At 49.4% G+C, this 21,395-nt stretch overlaps 1 protein-coding gene, 1 long non-coding RNA gene and 1 pseudogene across 3 annotated transcripts in view; 2 read left to right on the top strand and 1 right to left on the bottom strand.

Annotated features, from left to right (window-relative positions):
* The window catches only part of LOC125111433 (uncharacterized), a 31,175-nt gene extending 14,665 nt beyond the window's left edge, over window positions 1–16,510 (bottom strand). The window contains exon 1 of one of the 2 annotated variants that reach the window (XR_007130862.1): window positions 15,192–16,510. This is a non-coding gene — a long non-coding RNA (uncharacterized LOC125111433). The remainder of the gene's footprint in view (window positions 1–15,191) is intronic. The other variant, XR_007130861.1, reaches the window with a different exon arrangement.
* Window positions 13,438–18,341, top strand: IL10 (interleukin 10). The gene is made up of 5 exons (XM_047753375.1): window positions 13,438–13,918; window positions 14,835–14,894; window positions 15,186–15,338; window positions 16,378–16,443; window positions 17,506–18,341. Exons 1-5 carry the CDS (start codon window positions 13,634–13,636, stop codon window positions 17,599–17,601), a joined length of 660 nt encoding a protein of 219 aa, XP_047609331.1. The 5' UTR covers window positions 13,438–13,633; the 3' UTR covers window positions 17,602–18,341.
* A 720-nt stretch (window positions 18,342–19,061) lies between these two features.
* Window positions 19,062–19,830, top strand: LOC125112150 (succinate dehydrogenase cytochrome b560 subunit, mitochondrial-like; annotated as a pseudogene).
* Window positions 19,831–21,395: the final 1,565 nt, after the last annotated feature.

Genomic DNA, 21,395 nt, shown 5'->3' with positions numbered 1-21,395 from the left:
ATGGCCTACCTGCTAAGAGTCACTGAGTGCTCATTAAGTGCCAGGCGCTGTGACAAGCTTCTATCCCATTTTCTTCTCATGACCAGGAGATGGGTATTACTATTTCTCCCACCTTCCAGCTACGAAAGGGTTTCCTTGGTGGAGGTGAATATGGGGTTCTGGATTCCAATGCAGGACTAGCGGGCCACATTGCCCATGACACCCTGCTAAAGATGTCCATGTATCCCTTCGCTTCCATGTACCCAGCCCTAAGCCCCCATCATCACCCCTTCCCAACACACAGTCCAACCTTGCAGTTCCTTTGATCAGGTCTGCGTTTGTGCACTTCGGGGCGGGTAGCTTTTGGCTTAGGCACAGATGTTCGTAAGTCATTTTTTGGAACCTGGAACCATATCTTCATAAAAATTCATTTTAAAAATGCAGATGTGGAGTTCCCGGGTGGTTCAGTGGATTAAGGATCTGGTGGTGTCACTGCTGTGGCGCCGGTCGATCCCTGACCCAGGAATTTCCGCTTGCCACCAACATGGTCAAATAAATAAAATAAAAATGCGGATTTGTTCCTAGCCTGCAATGCAGCTGGGTCATACAATAAATAGCACCAACCTCAGCTCAGGTTCTTGGGACCTGAAGTCTACAAGATTTACAAAGGACGGTTTCTTTCTCCTATTGGATATATGACCAGCCTTGGGGAACATTTGAAATAGACAAAGTCACCTTGGGTCACCTCTTATTACAACACTCTACTCCCTCTCTGCGGGACCCCGCTCTGCGAGGTCCCTGTCCACTTCCTCCTCCTAGGGGACCCTCACTGAAAACTCCTCTATTGAAACCCCTGCCTTCTGCCCTGCTTGACCAAGAGCTCCCAGGTGACTTACTCTTCTGTACACCTGTCCCAGCTCGCCATCCGGCCCCACACAGAGCCTAGACTCTGGGGTCTGCACACCCAAGGGGTTCCTGCTTCTTTTGCATGGCTTCGCCCCCACCTCTGAAGATGACCCCATACGGCTCTCTAGAAAGTACTGGCTACTTCATGAAGGATTTCTCAGAAGCAGAACCCTGAGGAAAGGGGTTCTTTACTTCAGAAGGATAAGAAAGAGCCAAGAGATGCCATTTGAGTCTACAGAAAACAGGCCTTTCTAACCTGGGGGCAGCCTGAACGTCCTTGGGTACCATCTATGCGTCACTGCCTATGGGTGTCCAACCTACTTGTCCGTGGAGCTTCCTTCGCTGAAGCCGGAGAGCTGCTGCTTCGGAGCCTACATGAGGGGAGAGGTTCTCCAAAGTGATTTCTACACAATGGTCAGGATCCTGTTTCCAGCCCTGGCCGTTCCTCCCTGCCTCCTTGCCTTTTCCCCCATGGGATCTAACCAGGGGGTGAGGGACCTTATGCTTCAAAGCCCATAGCACTGGCAAACAGCCACCCAAGGCAGCCCCCCCACCCCCACCCCGTCCTCCAGCCAACTCGCTGGGCTCTCCCAGGGGGATCCAGCACCCAGGCTGCCTCTAGCAAGAAAACCTGCAGTGTGAGGCCCCAGGTTCCAAGCCAGTCACAGCAAGAAACCCCCTCTTCGGCAACAGCTGGCTCCTGGCCAACATCAAAATGACAGACATCTTGCGAATAATTTCTTGAGGATATGAAGGCCCTTCTAAAGGAGATGTCAAGCGATCTCGAGGGCTTTCCAGTAATATTCTTTCCTCCCAGAGACAGTCATTGTGAGAAATCCACTTCCGGAAGGTGCTCACCCCCCCCCACCCCCGCAGCCCCCCCTCCCCAGGCCTCGCTCTTGAGGAAAAGGCAGCATCATGTCCTCCCACCGAACGGAGGCCTCTCTCCTTTCCACTGCTCTCAGCAGCTCTGACTCACAACGAAACTGCAACCTCAAGAACACTGGGGGCCAGGATTGCGAGAAGGAAATACAGGTGAACACACGCAAAAGCTGCCTGAGGGAAAAGGTTTTTTTTCCTCTTACAGAATGGCACTTCCAGGCCTGGGCACCACCTCTGAACTGGAAGCGACCGAAAGGGCACCGTGTCGAGCTGACCTCATAGATTTGACAAGTAGGGGCGGGGGTGGGGGAAGGAGTGTCAGAACCACGCGTGCCAGCTAACTCCTGCCAGGAGGGCAGACGGGGCGGGGGAAAGAGGAGCATCACAAAATGCTACGAGGTGAAACTCGAAAAGTACCTTCGAGAAACAACTCAGTCAGGCCTCCCACTTACAGGAGCCGAGAACGAGGCAGAGAGATGAAAAGATCTGTCCAAGATCTCACAGAGGAAGGAGGGCTGAAAGCTATCCTCCAGCACTCCTGAGTCAGAGTTCTTTCTACTATGGGGCTGCCTTCTCTGCCCCCTGTGACATCCTCAGAATATTGGGGTGTTGTGATGATCATTGTACAACTATAAATGTAATAAGTTCATTGAGTAATAAAAAAAAAGGGTTGAGGAAAATAAATATCCTCTATAATCCCAATATCTATTAAAAAAAAAAAAAAGAATATTGGGAGAGATCACTTGTCCTGCTCCAAGACTTTAGGTCCACGAAAACATCCCTCTGGCTCTGGCAGCTGCACATTCCCATGGCAAAGCATCAGCCACTAAAACTGAGATGTCCAGACTGCTTGGGAAGTGCCAGATGCTCACCTAAGCACCTCTGTACACACGTTCTTGCACCCAGTCCCTCTAAAGGCCCCCGCAGTGTTGGCCATCACCTCAGCAGTAGATACTGCAGCACAGGAAAGCTCGATGACTTGCCCAAGGTCACACCAATGGTGAGGGGCAGAGCTGGGTTGCAAATTTAGTCTGACTCTAGGACCCACACATTTAACCACCGCATTCTCCAGCAAAGACCAGCCCAAAGGCAGGGTATATCACGTGGTTTCCAGTAACTGAACACTTGGCCCCAGAGGGTTGTGGGGTGGCAAGTGGGGAAGAGAGAGCTTTGCTGTCAAAGATCCAGCAAGTGGGGAAGAGAGAGCTTTGCTGCTAAAGATCCAGCCTTGGCCATCAGATGTATAGGAGGTCTGCCACACAATGGAACCTTGAGTACACAATCCTTAGCCACTCTGTCATGACACCAATCAATCAACTATTTTATACCCAACTTCCTGCTTAAGGCACCTGAAGGAATAGTCCCGAATCACCAAAAAGCCAGGCACAAAGAGATCCTGTTCAATTTTTTTGAAAGGATCTTATTTTTTAAGCATTGATGTATATCATCATCAAAAATACCAGAACCTTGTTGGACTTCCTTAAATTTATTTTATAGTTTAGTGATATCTTATTTTGAACTACCTTTGAAGGTTAAAGCATCTTAGAGTCTCTTAATCCAGCTCTGGGGGGGGAAAAAAATAGAACTTGTTTCCATTCAATCTGTAGAGTTTCCCACAGTGACATGGGAGACCAGGGACCAAGCTTTATCTGAACCCCATTCCTAAAAATGTGCCCACCTGAAACTGATTTCTGAATTAGCCAGATCAGTCAAAGCCTATTGACCGCATATGCCACTCAACTTTGCAGGCAAGCAGAAGAGAATGGAAAGCAAATTGTAAGGATTTGATTGGATTCGCCTTGCCCTCTTGGACCGGGAAATGCCTGACTTTATTTTCAAGATTGTTCTAAAAACCGAGAAAGCCCAAGATGAACCAAAGAGAAAACAGGGTTTTTAACTGCCCCTCAGAATGGAAGGAGAGAGAGAAAGAAAGCGAGAGAGAGAGAAAGGTAGAAAAGAATTAAAAGTGGAAGTGAAAAGAGTCCCTCCTACAGCCTGGTGTCCCCTGATCACACAGAAACCTGCAACCTCGTCCTGGGTAAGGGGATTTATGGTAACGGGGGGCACGGCAAATCAGCCCCCAAACTCCCATGGTTTCTGACTGGAAACCACAAATGCGGCATGTGAGGCCCTGCAGCTCCCAGGACAAAACTTGATGCTCGCAGGAGTTGCTGCGCAGGAGGCGTGCAGAGGCTATTGGGAAACTCTGAATACAGGCGCAGCGGTGAAGCAGTGGGCTTCTCCCTTCTCCCTGCAGTCCAGGTGCCTGGGTGTACCTCCTCCACCCCTTCCTCTGAGGCCAAACTTTGATCACCCTCCTCCCAGTCATCCTCACTCAGAGATTTTTGTGAAATGCTTAACTCAGCAGTTCTCAAAGCCTGGTCCAAGGACCCCTGGGAGGTCCTCTCTTTTCTAACTATGTCTCTGTGAGGCTGGATTTTTCTCCGCTTGCTTCAACCCACACCACCTGTAAGACTGGCTGTAAGAGCAGATGTAAGAATAAGTTTCTCTATTAAACCAGATATTTGAAGAGTTTGGGGAGACACGTCCAACAATGCACTCGTCTCACTAAATATGTTCTGACTTGGAAAACAAAGTTATTTCTCATGTAAAAAAAATGTGTTTTTTAGGTTAACATGTAATGGGTTTTTTATGATTATTCCTGTAGAATGTCATAAGTGGCTTTTTAAACATTTCTCAGTTTTCGTTTCTAATATGATAAATATTGATAGTTATAACCCACCAAAGTAGAAGCTCTTTGGAGTCTTCAACAATTTTTAAGAATGTAAAGGGGGAGTTCCCATTGTGGCTCAGCAGAAAGAAATGACTAGCATCCATGAGGACGCAGGTTCAATCCCTGGCCTTTCTCAGTGGGTTAAGGATCCAACGTTGCCATGAGCTGTGGTATAGGTCACAGACGTGGCTCGGATCTGGAGTTGCTGTGGCTGTGGTGTAGGCCAGCAGCTATAGCTCTGATTAGACCCCTAGCCTGGGAACCTCCACATGCCATGGATGTGGCCCTAAAAAGGCAAAAAAGAAGAAGAAGAATGTAACGGGGTCCTGAATGAAAATAGCTTGAGAAGAGCTGACTTAGGGAATCTAGAACCACACTGATGACCATCGCACACTCCCACTCCCTAGCCCAGAGAGTGTAGCACCTCAGACTGGCGTGCAAATGACACACTCACTGTAGAAATGGCCTGAATCCAGGATGGAGGGAGCAGCTGGCTCTTCACGTATGAAGCAGATATGCACCTTAGCACACGTGAAGTGGGGCTGAGAATTTAGAGTCAGGGTACACCTTAGAAATAAAGATCAGTCTAGGCAAGAGGAGGGAGTTCCCTGGTGGCCTAGAGATTAAGGACCCAACATTGTCACTGCTGTGGTGCAGGTTCCATCCCTGGCCTGGGAACTTCCACATGCTGTGGCCAAGGCCAAAAAAAAAAAAACAATAGTCCAAGAGGAAGGAGAATCCTTGGCTCTCTGCTCTCTTGAATTAGGTTTCAAGAAGGAGACAGTGCTTTAGAGGTACTGCGGGGTGGGGTGGGGCATGCCAAACCACGTCTTTAACTCCACTGCAGTCGTGTCTTCGAGCCAGGTTCCAGGAGAGGCTCCTTTCTGTTTGCAACTATTTGCAGGCTTGAAATATTTCCCTAAGACAAAAAGATCTAAGCAACCCTCAACCCCATCTCCAGTTCTGAATCACAGGGCTATGTGCCCTGCCAGGGCCTAATAGATTCATCATTGTTTTATGGGTGGAAACTTATTTTCACAGACTTTCAACTTCTCCGCACCACTGCAACCCCGCACACTGCTCAGGTCTTAGACAACTCCCCGCCCCCCCGGCTGTTGGTGCTGACCAGGGGAAATGAACCAACACGTGTCTGGGTCAAGGATTTAGGTACTGGTTTGAGAAGGAAAACACAATGAGAATTGTGTTCTGATTCCACCTTTGCCATTAACTATCCCTTGTGCCTGGGAAAATCACTTCTTTTTGGGGGCCTCAGTTTGCCCACCTATAAAATAAGAGATATGGATCAGATAATATCTAAAGTCCTTCCTCTTCTGACATATTCTGACATAGGATATTTTCAGCACTCCGACAACCATAGGGGATTCGGTTAATATCTGCCAGGAAGATCTTAGATGCATAATAGGATTAATATTTTAAAAATGGAAAAACTAAGTGAGAATAGGCATATAGTTATGAAGGTAGCTGTTTCCCCAAATGAATTCTCTCTCTACTTTGTTTTTGCTTTCATTTTTTTGTCTTTTGTCTTTTCAGGGCCACACCCACAGCACAAGGATATTCTCAGGCTAGGAGTCTAATGAGAGCTGTAGCCTCTGGCCTATGCCACAGCCACAGCAACGTGGGATCCGAGCCACGTCTTCGACCTACACCACAGCTCACGGCAACGCCGGATCCTTAACCCACTGAGCAAGGCCAGGGATCGAACCTGTAACCTCATGGTTCCTAGTCGGATTTGCCACGACGAAAACTCCCAAATTCTCTCTCTACTTTGAGCTAGAAGACAAACACAGCCAGTTACAGCTACAAAAATTTGGGAAACACACACTTAGTCTCTCAGTCCATCAACAAATATTTAGTGAGAACCTTAGCCATACACAGAACTGTGCTAAGTACAAGGCATACAAGGCAAATGATGATCAAAAAGAGACACGAGCCCTGCTCTTGTGGAGAGCAGCCTAGTAGGAGAGATGGAGAACAATCAAGGGACCCCATCGCCACGTAAGTAATTACAAACTGACATAAGAAAAGGAGCAGGGTGTCCTGAGAAGACACAAATGACCTGGCCCAGACCAAGGAAAATAAGGAAGAACTCATTTGAGGAAGTAACACCTAAGCTAAGGACTGAAGGATGAAGCTCGGGAGAAGCATGATCCAGAAAGGAGGGACTGCACATGCAAAGGCCCTGTGGTAGGAGAGAGAGCAGGGATCATTTGGGGGGTAAAAAAAGAAGAAGAAGAAGAAGAAGAAGAAGGAGAAGGAGAAGGAGGAGAAGAAGAAGAAGAAGAAGAAGAGGAAGAAGAAGAAGAAGAAGAAGAAAGAAGAAAGCCAATAAAGCTGGAGTTCAGAGGGATATGGAGAATGCTGGACGTTGAGGCCAAAGAAATAGAGTCAGATGATAAAGTGAGTTGTAAACAGTAATAAGAATATGAGTCCCTATCTTATCCAGAAAGGCAAAGTGACATGTCACTGAAGGGTTTAAGCAGGGGGAGAGTCATGATCGGATTGGGATTTGGAAATAATCACTTGGGCTACAGATTGGAGAACAGTTTGGAGAATGGATAGAAGAGCAATTAGGCACTTTTTTGAAGCCCAAGAGAGATGAGGTGGCAGCTTGAACCAGACAGTTGTGGCTGCTGCTGATGCAAATGGAGAGAAGTAAGCAGATTAGAAAGATGTTTGTGAAGAACAAGCTGGAGGACCCGGTAATAGATTGGACATAGGTTGGCAAGGGGGAGGGAAGAACGAACACATTATTTCTAAATGTCTGGCTTGTATGTTGCGCTAGATGGTGGCGCCGTTGCTGAGTTAGGTCCCCATGTCACTGGATGAAGGCGAAACCAGAAAAAGAATTTGATGAGTTTTAGCTTCTGATAGAGAACAGACTGCATAAATTGGGGACCCAGCGCAAAGTGAAAATGTGGGGCTTCTTGTTCAACAATTGTTAAGTATTTCAAGGAGTTTCCATTGTGGCTTAGTGGTAACCAACCCGACTAGTATCCATGGGGATGCAGTTTGATTCCTGGCCTCGCTCAGTGGGTTAAGGATCTAGCATTACCATGATCTGTGGCGAAGGTCACAGACATGGCTCGGATTCCACACTGCTATGGCTGTGGTGTAGGCTGGCAGCTCCAGCTCCGATTCAACCCCTAGCCTGGGAACCTCCATATGCCACATGTGTACCCCCCCAAAAAAAAGAACTTCAAGATAGCGACAGCATAGCAAAGGCAGGGCCCTTCCAAGCATGGGATCTCTGTGTCTCATGTCACGAGTCGCATGTCCTACTTGGATATGTTGGGTTTAGGTGTCAGTCATCCAGGGAAATTGGAGTACGCTCAGTCCCATCAGAGGGACAGCCCTGGAGCTGAAGGAGTCTGTTTGTGCCCCAGGCTCAAGAACCCACTAGCTACTCTAGGTAGTCATGCAGACAGAGCAGAAACAGCTGTATCCTCTGGGTGACAAGGGCTCCAAACACCTGGGGTCCTGGCCCCTGTAGCCAAATTTCTCATATGAGAAGTTACAGAACGCAGTGTCCGTCCCCTAAGGAAAATCCAAATTGCCTGATTTGGCGCCACCGTTGCACAAAGGGGAATTCCACATTGGCTGTCCAAAGATCACCCTTCCGCTGTGGTTTGCAGAGTCTGCTGGCCACGATCTTCGGAAGGGCACCCACTCCAGTTTGCATAACCCTTGGTTGATTCGGCCTAGGGGCCAGCCCCAACTCGGGCGCCTTTTACACCTCTCACCCTCCATTCTGAAGCACCTCAGCCACAAGGCCAAAGTCAAAGACAGAGCACTGTCCCCGTGGGCCCCCACCCAGCCATACTTGGGGGGTGGGGGGTGGGGGCCAGTTGTGACACCAGACTACTCTGCGCTGTTGACCAGGCCTGCAGCAGCACAGCCTCTGAGGAAGTCTCCGTTCAGGGAGCCAAGGAAGGTTATTCAAGGGAATGGTAGAATTTTCCAGCTGGGGAAATGATTGTACATTCTAGATGTCCTGAAGAAGAAATGAAACTCCCATTATCAGTCTTAAAATAATGACTACAAAATGGGCAAGCAGGAGCCAAGCCCCAAGGTGATTCTTCATTGGGACTTTCAGCTCCCTTGCCCTGGGCATCCTCCCACCTTCACTGATCTGCATATCATCCCTGTTGACAGGTGAGCTGGCTGAACCCTGAGGCCAGTAAGCTTGAATTCCAAAGCCTTCCCTATGTGACTCCCAGTCTGTTCCCCACTCTTGGGTCCAAGTTGCAGAATTACTGCAAGGGCCTGGCTGCCACTGCGCTGAGCGTGAGGGTGGCAGGAAGTGATTCTTCATAAGCTCTTGTGTACTACAGACAGGGCCCTCCCTAATCCATGCAGTCCTTGTGTGCCTGGAGTCCTGTACAGCTAAAGTGGTGAAACTCACAAAGTGAAGCTTTCCATAAAGATCATTAGGATCTGCTGGCCTGACATGCCTTTGGACCTTTGAACTTGACCCACTTTCCTCCCCCCTCCCCCCGGATATCTAATAGCAACTGATAGGAAAGCAGAAAAGGTAGGTTCTGGATGACATCTGAGTGCTGTTCTAGCCCCAGACTGCCTACCTCTGAACTTTTTGTCAAGGGACACAAAAAATATAATATCTTTTCTTTTTGAGCCGTGGTGAGTCAGATTTTCTTTCTTTTGCTGCTGAGTATGGACTTTAGGGAATATGCTGGAGCAGGGGTGGAAGAGAAGAGTTATTTCCCCTCCCACACTCTCCTCTGATTTCCCAGTGAGTCCCCATGGGGGGGAAAAATCATCAAAATTCAATTTAATAAGCATTAAATTAAAATAGACACCTCCTATGCATCTGGACCTAAGGGAAAATTGAACTCAGGCCATTTTCCTTCAAAGACCTCATGGTCTAAAGAGTGGCATTTGTGTTATCTTGAAATCCACAGGGCCCAGTGGTGCCCAGAGGAACACACCATCCATCCACAGCAAGTGTCTGCTCCCTCATTCTCTTCCCTGCTCAGGCTCTTCTCTTGGATGAACATGCAAGCTGTTGACATTTCCGTCACATTTATATGACCTAGGAGTTTGGGACTTTTCCCAATGGATCCTAATGACTTTTCAGATGAACGATACCTTCACCATCTTAAGAAATAGGAGTCATCTGTGCTGTTCTTATTTTGTCAACATATGAGCCGAGGGTCTTAAGTTTCCCTGAAACATTCATATCTATTATTCTCTCGTAACAGCTTGACATCAGTCCTATGAGATGTGTGGATAGGGAAGATGTCGGACCTCCATTTGTGAATTAAGTAATTGCATCAACGAAGTTGCCCAAAGGGTTTCTGATTCTGAACATTTTGAGGTGAGAGGGGACAATGATTTCAAATCAACAGAGAAAGGATCCACTCTCTGACAAATGGCTTGAGATCATTGACAACATATTTGAAACTAGGCAAAGAAGTCTGAGCCTAACCCTAACCCTACCTAATGGATGATGGAATAAAGAAAGATAAAAATGGCTCTTGCCTACCTCCTTTCTCCTGCCATCATGTGCATGTGCATGCATGTGTGTGTGTGTTTGTGTGTGTGTTTGCACACATACCTCAAATTGTAAGCAGCAAGTGGAAGAGATTCTGCCTTCCTCCTTGAGCTGCTCTCCCTGTTTCTCTGAGTGCTTGCCTATTTCCAGACCACCCCTGGTCCAGGCTGTTCCAACCCTGGTCCAGGCTCACAGGGTATCCTGCTATGCCCACCCCAACATAGAAAAAAAGAAGCTGTGTCCCTGTCATATCCCATGGGCCAGACCCTGTACCTGGCACCAGGTCACACAAAGGATAATGAAGCACACCCTGCTTCAGAGAGCTCCCAGCTGATGGGGTTCGGGGGCATTGTGCACAGGGTGACAGTGACCTCGGGTTGTGGATTTAGTAGTGGAAGAGCACAGGGCACGGTGGCAAACAAAGGGAAGAGGGATGTCTGTGCTGCCATGGTTGGGAAATAGAGCCTCAGAGTCTTACCCAGGTTCGAGTCGTCTGGTTTGCTGCCAGGGGGTCTGTACCTGGAACACCCAACTCAGAGAGGGGTCAGCCCTCTGGGCTGAAGCAAACACAGCCCAGAAGACCGAGGAGCCAAAAGGGAAGGAGATGGGGGAAGGGATATAAATCTCAGCCCCCGACCCCTTCCCTCTGTTCCTGGTGGCAGAACTCAGAACTCCTAAGTCCAGTGTACATTTAGCAGGAGCAGCAGCTCTGGAGTCAGGTCCAAGACTTTCTTTTTTTTTTTTTTTTTGTCTTTTTAGGGCCACACCTGTGACATATGGAGGTTCCCAGGCTAGAGGTCCAATCAGAACTACAGCCGGCCTATGTCACAGCCACAGCAACTCGGGATCCAAGCCGCATCTGCGACCTACACCACAGCTCACGGCAACGCTGGAGCCTTAACCCACTGAGCAAGACCAGGGATCGAACCCACAACCTCATGGTTCCTAGTCAGATTCATTAACCACTTCTCCATGATGGGAACTCCAAGCCTATTTCTTTCTTTTATTTTTTTTTAATTTTACTGAAGTACAGTTGATTTACAATGTTGTGGTCATTTCTGCTGTACAGCCAACTGACTCAGTCATACACATACCTACATTCTTTTTCACATTCTTCTCCATTATGGTTTCTCAAAGGCTATGGAACTCGGTTCCCTGCCACCCTGATTTCTTTCTTTCTTTTTTTTTTTTTTGTCTTTTTGCCATTTTTTCGGCAGCTCTCTCGGTATATGGAGGTTCCCAGGCTAGGGGTCAAATCGGAGCTATAGCCGCCGGCCTACGCCAGAGCCACAGCAACGCGGGATCCGAGCCTCGTCTGCCACCTACACCACAGCTCACGGCAACGCCGGATCGTTAACCCACTGAGCAAGGGCAGGGATCGAACCCGCAACCTCATGGTTCCTCGTCGGATTCGTTAACCACTGCGCCACAACGGGAACTCCAGCCACCCTGATTTCTAAAGGTGCTTCCTCCCTTTGCAATTCTTAGGCTTCTGCCTCAACTCTCCGCAGAGGCTTGGGAAGAGAAGCTAGAGTGCCCCAATCCTGACCCACAAGCTACATCCACAGGGTGGACCTGGACCCTCTGACTCCTCCCTCCCACTCACTCTGGCCCTGGCCCCAGTATGTCTGCACCCTTGCCTGGTGCAGCAAGCATCTTGAATGGGGCAGGCTCAGAACCCAGTTGCACCCAGGTATCCCCGTGCGGATGCAGGAAGGCAAGGAAATAACAGAAACACTGGAGACATCCCCTGTCTGAGTCCACTCGTTATCTCCCCCAGCCCCATCCCATGGGAAGCCCAGAGACCCCTGGCAGGCATGAGGTAGGTACGGCTGTGCCTGAGGGATAGATGGACAACCCAGGGAGCTCAAGCAACTTGCCCTGAATTTAAAGAGGGACAGAACCAGGGCAGAGCCCAGGCCTCCTGTCCCCCCCACCCCCCACCCTGCCCAGGGTGGTACTCTTCACAGAGGTGGTGAGAGAAATCCCTGCAGAAGGGGGAGGTCAGGACACAATCAAAGGACCCCCAGAGATGTCCCCGATACAGCAGTAATGTCACCACCCTGTCCTTCCCTTACTAAGAGTAGAGTGACATTCCTCACCACCTCTGGCTACCCTGTCCCTATACACACACTCTCTCTCTCTCTCTCTCTCTCTCTCTCTCTCACACACACACACACACACACACACACACACTCACACGTGCAAATCCAAAGCAAGACAATTAAGGCTTCTTTGGAAGGAGGAGAAGGGGTAGGTAAGGAGAGAGAGAGGGGCTTCTGATCCAGCCTTCATGGAATCCCAACGAACCATCCCTGTTATTTCTACTTCCTCCTTATCCTTCGAGCTGAAGTCTCCGGCTGTGGAAGCTCACAACTCCGAAGGAATCTAATGACTCCTTAATCCAAACTTTCCATTCCGAGCACGGGGGACAGTAGGGGAAGGCACATGGCATGAGGGTCAGGCAGGCCTGGGGACCAATTCTGGCTCCCTCGATCGGCACGCATGCACCTTGGGCAGGTCACCTAACATCTCTGTGCCTCGGTTTGCTCACTGTAAAGTGGAGATGAAGGGCACCGTGATTGGCAGGTACAGCTTCCAGTAAGCATGACCCGTTGTTCCTAACTTCCCCCAAGGACTGCGCTGGCCAAGGGGGCTGGGAAGGCAGATCTGAGGGTCTAAGTGAACCCAGGGCCAGAGAAGCAACCTGGAGAAGAGCCCATGCCCATGCCTGTCCTGTGAGAAGCTGGCCTCTTTAAGGAGCGGGCTTGGAACAGAAAACAAAAGAACCAGAAAGGCAGCTTCGGAGCTCCCGTCATGGCGCAGTGGTTAATGAATCTGACTAGGAACCATGAGGTTGCAGGTTTGATCCCTGGCCTCGCTCAGTGGGTTAAGGATCTGGCATTGCCGTGAGCTGTGGTGTAGGTTGCAGATGCGGCTTGGATCCCATGTTGCTGTGGCTGTGGTGTAGGCCGGTGGCTACAGCTCCGATTGAACCCCTAGCCTGGGAACCTCCATATGCTGCGGGAGTGGCCCTAGAAATTGCAAAAAGACAAAAAAAAAAAAGAAAAGAAAAGAAAAGAAAAAAAGAAAGAAAGAAAGAAAGGCAGCTTCAAGGATACTTAGTTCACTCCCCCATTTTCGCTGGGGGAAACTGAGGTCCAGAGAGGTGAGGTGACTTCCCAATCCAGCAAGGAGAACCCTTGAGTACTCAACCCAGGTTGGGGAGGGGACCCAGCTATTTCTCAATCCCAGTGTATTCTGGAATGGCCAATTTGTCCACGTCACTGTGACCTAGGAACACGTGAATGGAACCCACAACTGTGGGGCTCTGCGCACAGAACAGCTGTTCACCCCAGGAAATCAACTTTTTTTTTATTAAGAGAAGCTGAAAATTTATTTTTAAGGGGAGAGAGGTAGCCTCTCCTAAAAATAACCATATGCAGAACTTCATTTTTCAACCATCTCTTTTGCTTACGATGCAAAAATTAAAAACTTTGAGTAAGAGGTTCAACGAATGCAAAGTTGGAGAGGTCTAGGGAAGGGAGGAGTTTAATCAGAAGAAACCTTGCCAGGAAATCTGTGACCTGTGGCTTTTTATGAATGGGGAGGCCTCACTGAACCCACAATATAAAAGGGGGACAACAGTAGGTGAAGGTCTATACAACAGGGGCTTGCTCTTGCAAAACCAAACCACAAGTCCGACTCAACGAAGAAGGCACAGCTCTACCATGCCCAGCTCAGCACTGCTCTATTGCCTGATCTTCCTGGCAGGGGTGGCAGCCAGCACTAAGTCTGAGAACAGCTGCATCCATTTCCCAACCAGCCTGCCCCACATGCTCCGGGAACTCCGAGCTGCCTTCGGCCCAGTGAAGAGTTTCTTTGTAAGTATGATGCCCCCCGTCCTTTCTTCCTCCCTAGGAGCTCCTGAGCCAGGCATGCTGCGTGTGCTCTGAGAACCTCCAACTCCAGCACCCGTTTTCCCCCCCAAACTTAAATTCTTTTTTTTTTAACCTTTTTTTTTCCTCCTCACCTAATTTTATTTTCACATGATCTTCCCCTTGCAAACTTAAATTCTTAAGAGAGTCCATGGTCCAGCCCGTGGGTTCAGTGAGGTAATCTAATTCTAAGCCTTGGTGATGCAGCAAATGGTGCAGGAAAAAGCTGCTTTTAAAAAAAAAAAGTATATGCCCTCTCTTGTGCTCAGAAACTTTGATAAGATTTGGCTGGAGCATGATGCATCTTTGGCAGGGAGAGCACACCAAGAGTTGGACGTGGTTGGAAGTAAAGATGTTCCCTCGCCATGCCCTGTGGCAGGGAAACAAAAGTTGCCTTGGCTTAGAGGATTTTCAGAACCTGAGAGACTGGTTTGGGGAAGCATCACCCAGGAAAGAAACCTGCATTCGATGCTTCCCACTCCCAGAGACCTTGCAGCAAACACTGCAATCAGTTGTCCCGACGGGCTGCCGGGAGAAAGAAAGAAAAGAAGGAGCACCGAGGGGTTAGCATGGGGGCCCCTTGGCACCTGACACGGCTTTGCAGAAGGAATACCAGGACTCAGGCAGGACCTCAAAATCAGAGTTTTTTTTTGTTTGTTTGTTTTTGTTTTTTAATGACTGGATCCTTCAAGGAAGGACCTGCCTGAAATAAGAGCTCCCAGCACCGCTGCACGTCCTGTTTTGAAAGCTCGCCTGTCCATTTGCAGGGGACGGGGGCAGAACATAAAAGGGCATCAGAAAGACAGTCATTATCAGTATTTCCCCAAACCTCGGGTTCACTCTCCTTGTGTTCTTCTTGCAGCAAACGAAGGACCAGATGGGCGACTTGTTGCTGACCGGGTCTCTGCTGGAGGACTTTAAGGTGAGGGCTGCAGTGGGTGTTGGGAGGGAGTGTGCGGCGTGACTAAGGGAGGCTCTGCTTCTCGCCCGCAAGGAGCTGGGCCCCGCTTCCTTTGCTTCAGAAAAGGAGAAGTGGGAAGATCTTAACTCAGCACAGAGCCAGCAGCCGGAGGGTGCAGGGTGGGAATGGGGGGTAACAAAGACCTCAGTCCCGGGGGGTGGGGGGAGGTGGCCACTTAAGAAGGTCCTCAGGGACAATGCTGTCCTCTAAAGCTTCCTCCCCGTCACCAACCACCCGTGCTTCTGCCCTCAGGGTTACCTGGGTTGCCAAGCCTTGTCGGAGATGATCCAGTTTTACTTGGAAGATGTAATGCCGAAGGCAGAGAGTGATGGGGAGGATATCAAGGAGCACGTGAACTCCCTGGGGGAGAAGCTGAAGACCCTCAGGCTGAGGCTGCGGCGCTGTGTGAGTAGCAGACCAGCTCCTTCCTTAGCCTCTCGGCGCTTCCCGAAACGTCTCCTGACCCGGCTAGCTCACACCCAGACACACAAAGACGGGCGGGCGGGCTGGCTCTCACTCTGGGCAGGCGTTGGAGTCCTGTCTCTTGCTCATTTCTCTCTGAGCAGGGGGTGGGGGTGGCTGCTAGGCATTTACATGTGAACATTTGCAACAGCTTTCCTGTTATTTGTGAGTCATTTGTGGGTTATTAGCTATTCCCCTCTGTCTTCATGAAAGGGGCCCCGAGCTTCAGACAGGGCTCCCTGGTCCCTTGGGATCTGGGACCTGGGCCCTGCAGGAGAGGCCAGAGGGGAGGATCCCAGAGAGGAAATATCACTCTCCTCTTCTTCTTAAACTTTGGGAAGCAGAGCTTCAAGGGAAGCCCAGCTGATGGACAGGATTTTTCTTGGTATTTTTTGAGGGGCGGTGCGGTGGCAGTGGCGGGGGGAGTTTCCTGCAACCCTAGGCTAGTATCTGTGAATAACTCCCCAGGATGATTTCTTTCTCCAACGGACACGATACTGTCACTGCTGGTTTCCTTTGCTCTCTCGGTGACACGGAGAAATCAGTTGGTCTCTATTTGTAGGACAGGACAGTGCAAAGGGCTTGACGGGCAGAGCTGAGACTGTGTCTCGATCCCTCGGAGACTTAGAAATGGTCCTTGTGCCCGGGACCGAAGGAGAAGGACAGGACAGAGAAGCAGGAAAGGACAGAAGGGCTGGCTCAGCACTCGGGTCAGCGCTGGCACAGGCGCGGGAGGAAGCGCCAAGACCCGGGTTTAGCTGCAGCCTTGTAAACCTCGGGGGAACGGCAGTTCATCTCCCTGGGCTAGGTGTCATCTCTCCGGTGGGGAAGGAAGCGGGATGCTCAGTCCTCCGCAGGAGTTCTGCGGGGTATAGACCTTCAGGATGAGTCTGGCCTCCTCCTGCAACCAGCTTCTCCCCAAGCTCTCCGGACCTGGGAGCTGGGCGCCAGTGTCGTTCACACTTTCTCTTTCCTTCCCCAGCATCAATTTCTGCCCTGTGAAAACAAGAGCAAGGCCGTGGAGGAGGTGAAGAGTGCCTTTAGCAAGGTGAGCTGGAGATGCGGGTGGGGAGGTTTCAGGGGGCCATGACCTCTGCCCCTTGGGGAGCGGGTGCTCGGCAGGCCCTGTCCTTAGCTCGGAGGGAGTGTGGGAACCCGAGAAATGGTGTGACCTCCTCAGCCAGTGAGGAGCTGCCGCCTCAGTTATATTTGTTTTCTGTGAAGTGTTCTTTGGGGGTTTCTAAATGACTGCACCCCGCCTTTGCAGGCCTGCGGGTTGGGCCGGCCAGCCAGCTGTGAACACAGTGAGCTGGGTGCTGGGGAGAGTGACAAAGGAAACAGAAAGTAGCTTGTTGGGAATCTAGGCTGAAGCCACACGTGCAGGAAGCTGACGCGTGTACGTGCTCTTACCAACACACCCCAGGCTCTGGCCCGAACGCCCCAAAAGTCAGAGCAGGGAGCCAGGTTTGCCCTTATCTGGAACTGGTCCCCTCTTTCCATCTGCCCCTTGGACCGCTCAAGGCGCCTGAGGTTGGCAGCTCTCAAACCAAGTGGGGGTTCTCGCTTCCAACCGTCCGTGAACCCTTCTACCCTACTTCCCAGAAGCCCTGGGGGCCCCGTCCTCTGCGTGGGCTGGAGACAGACTCTGGGCAGGGTTCCAACATCAGGGGCCATGAATCTGCAACAGCAGGCCAGGGCAACCGGGCAGGACCTGCTGGACCCAAGGGTAGGGGAGCATAAACATAAAAATGCTTCCTTCTCGCCTCCTCTCGTTGTCCTGCTTGCAAAGGGGTTCCTCTAATGCCTTTTCATCCTATTTTGAATAAGCATCACGTGAGCACATGACCTTTCAAACTGTTGTTGCACAGGCACCACTTGGAAGACTGCACTCTGTGCAGGGGCTGTTCCTCTTGCTGCTCACTGGCCACTGTGCCGCGTTTTCTCCAGACAGTCAGGCGTATCCTCGGGTCTCCAGGGTTTTTCCTTCACCTCCTAATACAAGGGAGCAAGGCGGCTTCTGAGCCCCGAGGTCATGCCCCACCAAGCAAGGGCCCCCCCCGCCCCTGCTCAGATGGGGTTTCCACTAAGTATTTCTTATCTCCCCACACAGCTCCAAGAGAGGGGTGTCTACAAAGCCATGGGTGAGTTTGACATCTTCATCAACTACATAGAAGCCTACATGACGATGAAGATGAGGAAGAACTGAAGCATTCTAGGGAAACCAAAGAAAAACCTTCCAGGATGACGACTCTACTAAACTCTAGGATATAAATTGGAGACTCTCAAAATCTGCTCCAAGGTTCCCAGGGAGCAGAACCAGCACCCTGGGAAACCCTGCTGTACCTCTCCCCTGAGATATTTATTACCTCTGATACCTCAGCTCCCATTTCTATTTATTTACCGAGCCTCTCTGTGAACTATTTAGAAGAAGCACAGTATTATACTTTTTTCAGTATTTATTATTTTCACCTGTGTTTAAGCTTTCCATAGGGTGTGCCCTATGGTGTTCAACTGTTTTAAGAGAAATTTTAAGTTATATAAGGGGGGAAAAAAATGTTCCTTCAGGAGCCAACTGCAGCTTCCATTCCAAGCCTAACCACCCGGGAAAGCTAGTGGGCTGTTTGTCCTGACTGCCCCCCACTTTCTCTTGTCCCTGGGCTGGGGCTTCCGGAGTGTGACAAAGTCGCTTATGCTCATAGGAAGAGAAACTAGGGAGCCCCTTTGACAGCTAATATTCCGGTGGCCCTGAGGGATTCCCCTGACCTCATTCCCCAAACACTTCATTCTTGAAAGCTGTGGCCAGCTTGTTATTTAAAACAACCTAAAATTGGTTCTAATAGAACTCGGTTTTAACTAGAAGCAATTCAATTCCTCTGGGAATGTTACATTGTTTGTCTGTCTTCATAGCAGATTTTAATTTTGAATAAATAAATGGTCTTATTCAAATGTTTTGGTGTCCATTGACTTCTGTCTGACTAAAATTGTTCCCTCAAAGTGTCTAAGAAGAAGAAATTGGATGAATAAACTCCACATTCCAGAAAGAAAATCAGCACCCCTCTTCTGGAGAGAGGGGAGCCTCCTAATCTGATCAGTGAAAAGCTATTCTCCCTTCAAAAGCCATCTTCCATAAACTCAATCCTTTAAAGAATTGATCCTTGGTGGGAGTTCCCTTCGTGGCTCAGCAGCTAGCAAACGCAACTAGGATCCATGAGAATGCAGGTTCGATCCCTGGCCTCCCTTAGTGGGTTAAGGATCCAGCATTGCCAAGAACTGTGGTGTAGGTCACAGACGAGGCTCAGATCCTGTATTGCTGTGGTTGTGGTCTAGGCTGGCAGCTACAGCTCCGATTCGACCCCTAGCCTGGGAAACTTTGCATGGCCATAAATAGCAAAAAAAAAAAAAAAAAAAAGAATTATCCTTCATGATCATGCTGATTTTCAAGGCTAAGGATGATATTCTGTATGTACCAAAATTAAAAAGATAGAGGAAGTTTTTCAGAGTGTTTTGCTTGTGGGGTTTGGCGAGGTTTTATTTGTTTGTTTTGTTTTGTTTGTTGTTGCTTTTGTTTGCTTCTATAAGCTCCAAAGTTCCAGGGGCAAACTTGGCCTGAGTTATTGTGAGGATTAAGATAAAGTACTGATACTTCCATCCAGGCCGGAACCCAAGATGGCAGTGCTCTTGTTGAGACAAGTTGGCCATCATTGCCTCTGTGCCCACCTTAGTCCTCAGAAACACTGTATCAGAAATATATCACAAATGCTATTCCTGGAGTTCCCATCGTGGCACAGTGGAAACAAATCCAACTAGGAACCATGAGGTTGCAGGTTCGATCCCTGTCCTTGCTCAGTGGGTTAAGAATTCAGTGTTGCCATGAGCTGTGGTGTGGGTCACATATTCGGCTAAGATCCTGCATTACTGTGGCTGTGGCATAGGCCGGCAGCTGTAGTTCCAAATTGACCCCTAACCTGGGAACCTCCACATGCCTTTAAAAAAAAAGAAAGAAATGCTGTTTCTTTGGGAACCCCAGCCTAAGAAGAGAAGATAGAGCTTCTGGAATAAGAACACCAGTTCAAACGATCCTTTGTCTCCCCATTTCACTGTCTACAGCTGGTCTCTTCCCATGGCGATGTCCATTTGCCACCACGGCACTGGTATTTCCTTGAGTGCAGGGGTGTCTCTCTTTGGTTTGTCAGCCCTCTTGTTTCCTGGAAACTTTGGATCTCTTTTGAACTTGTGAGTCCCTGTGTTTGGGGCCAGCATTATCTCCACAGCCAAATTTGCACTTGTCTTCCCTTTCATGTATCACACCCAGGATGGGATCTGACACTTGATGTGGGACCTATGAAAAGGCCTGATGATTTCCCAGCTACCCCAGGCTGGAGTGGTTGCACTGGTTCTTACTGTGTTGTCCTCTGTAGGAGTGGCAGCCACGTGAAGCGCTGAAGTTCCCAACAGCATTTTCCCACAAACTATTACATTGACCTATCTTCCTGTTTGTCACTATTACCTTCTGCCAGGGCAAAGTTCTGATTTGTTTAGATTCTTTTGTGCTTGCAGTTTCCCTTGGAGCTCAGCAGTGGAGAACCCTGTAGAACCGTAGCAGTAGGAAAATCCAGTTTTCCCCTTATTTCTAAAGATGGAATGACTGCAAAAATTCTCTTTTCCCGCCCCCAACTTGCAACCTAGTCTAGGCCTGAGAGCCCTCATTTTCTCTCCACATTGGGCTTTTATTTGTGCTGAGGGTCAGCTTTTGGCTCCTACTTTCTGAGACAGTGGAAACAATACCATCTCTGTGACCCCTGCCATGGGGACTGGGAGTGGGGTTTTGGGTGCCACCACTGTGGGTGGCTGGCTTCAAGGACAATTCTGTCCTTTGGTCAGAGCTCATGGTCTTTGGCATCCACACAGTGTGACTGAAAGGAGAGGGGTGTGGTGAAAGGGAATGAGATTGTATTGGCTAGAGCAAGATAAAGAGGGCAAGTCGCCTCTTGGAGCAGGTGCTTTGGGAGAAGATACATAGTTTTTGATGCAAGAGGAAGATCCAGAAAATGATTGTTGAACCTATTAATGGTTATTTCTCGTCCTTGCACTTCCAGAAAAACTAAGCCTCATTATATTTTCTTTTTTTTTTTTTCTTTTTTTGTCTTTTTGCCATTTCTTGGGCGGCTCCCACGGCATATGGAGGTTCCCAGGCTAGGGGTCTAATCAAAGCTGTAGCTGCCGGCCTATGCCAGAGCCACAGCAACGCGGGATCCGAGCCTCGTCTGCCACCTACACCCCAGCTCACGGCAACGCCGGACTGTTAACCCACTGAGCAAGGGCAGGGACCGAACCCGCAACCTCATGGTTCCTAGTCGGATTCGTTAACCACTGCGCCACGACGGGAACTCCCATTATATTTTCTAATCCAAATTCATGCGACAACTTTTTCTGAAGCTGAATTAAAATGTGCATTTTGGGAGTTCCCGTCGTGGCACAGTGGTTAATGAATCCGACTAGGAACCATGAGGTTGCGGGTTCGGTCCCTGCCCTTGCTCAGTGGGTTAAGGATCTGGCGTTGCCGTGAGCTGGGGTGTAGGTGGCAAATGCAGCTCGGATCCCGTGTTGCTGTGGCTCTGGCGTAGGCCGGCAGCTACAGCTTTGATTAGACCCTTAGCCTGGGAACCTCCATATGCCGTGGGAGCCGCCCAAGAAATGGCAAAAAGACAAAAAAACAAACAAATGAACAAAATGTGCATTTTGTCTTTGGAAAAAAAATAAAAGATAAAATACTGTGTGGCTCCAGACACCAGGAGGTGGTCCTAGTACACACACTTGGCTGTCACCGGTATTCACACCTAAAACCTCCCACCAAATCCTCCTTGAACTGAGATCAGAGGCAACAGGCTAGACCCAATGGAGTGGAATATAAGCAAATTAGCCCAGTGGATAGGCTACCCAAGGACAAGCTGCTGCACTTCTGTTCTCTCCTTGAGCCGCCAGACAAATGTGAGATTGGCT

This window comes from Phacochoerus africanus, chromosome 11 (genome assembly GCF_016906955.1).
Source record: "Phacochoerus africanus isolate WHEZ1 chromosome 11, ROS_Pafr_v1, whole genome shotgun sequence".
Lineage (NCBI taxonomy): Eukaryota > Metazoa > Chordata > Mammalia > Artiodactyla > Suidae > Phacochoerus > Phacochoerus africanus.
The sequence above is the reverse complement of the archived record's forward strand: the minus strand, read 5'-3'. Positions and strand labels throughout refer to the sequence as shown.

Bases quoted from the DNA above. Each gene is read 5' to 3' on its own strand.
- IL10 (XM_047753375.1), top strand. From the start codon at position 13,634: ATGAATGGGGAGGCCTCACTGAACCCACAATATAAAAGGGGGACAACA. The intron at 15,339-16,377 runs GTGAGTAGCAGA...TTCCTTCCCCAG, and splicing joins GGCTGAGGCTGCGGCGCTGT to CATCAATTTCTGCCCTGTGA. The intron at 16,444-17,505 runs GTGAGCTGGAGA...CTCCCCACACAG, and splicing joins TGAAGAGTGCCTTTAGCAAG to CTCCAAGAGAGGGGTGTCTA.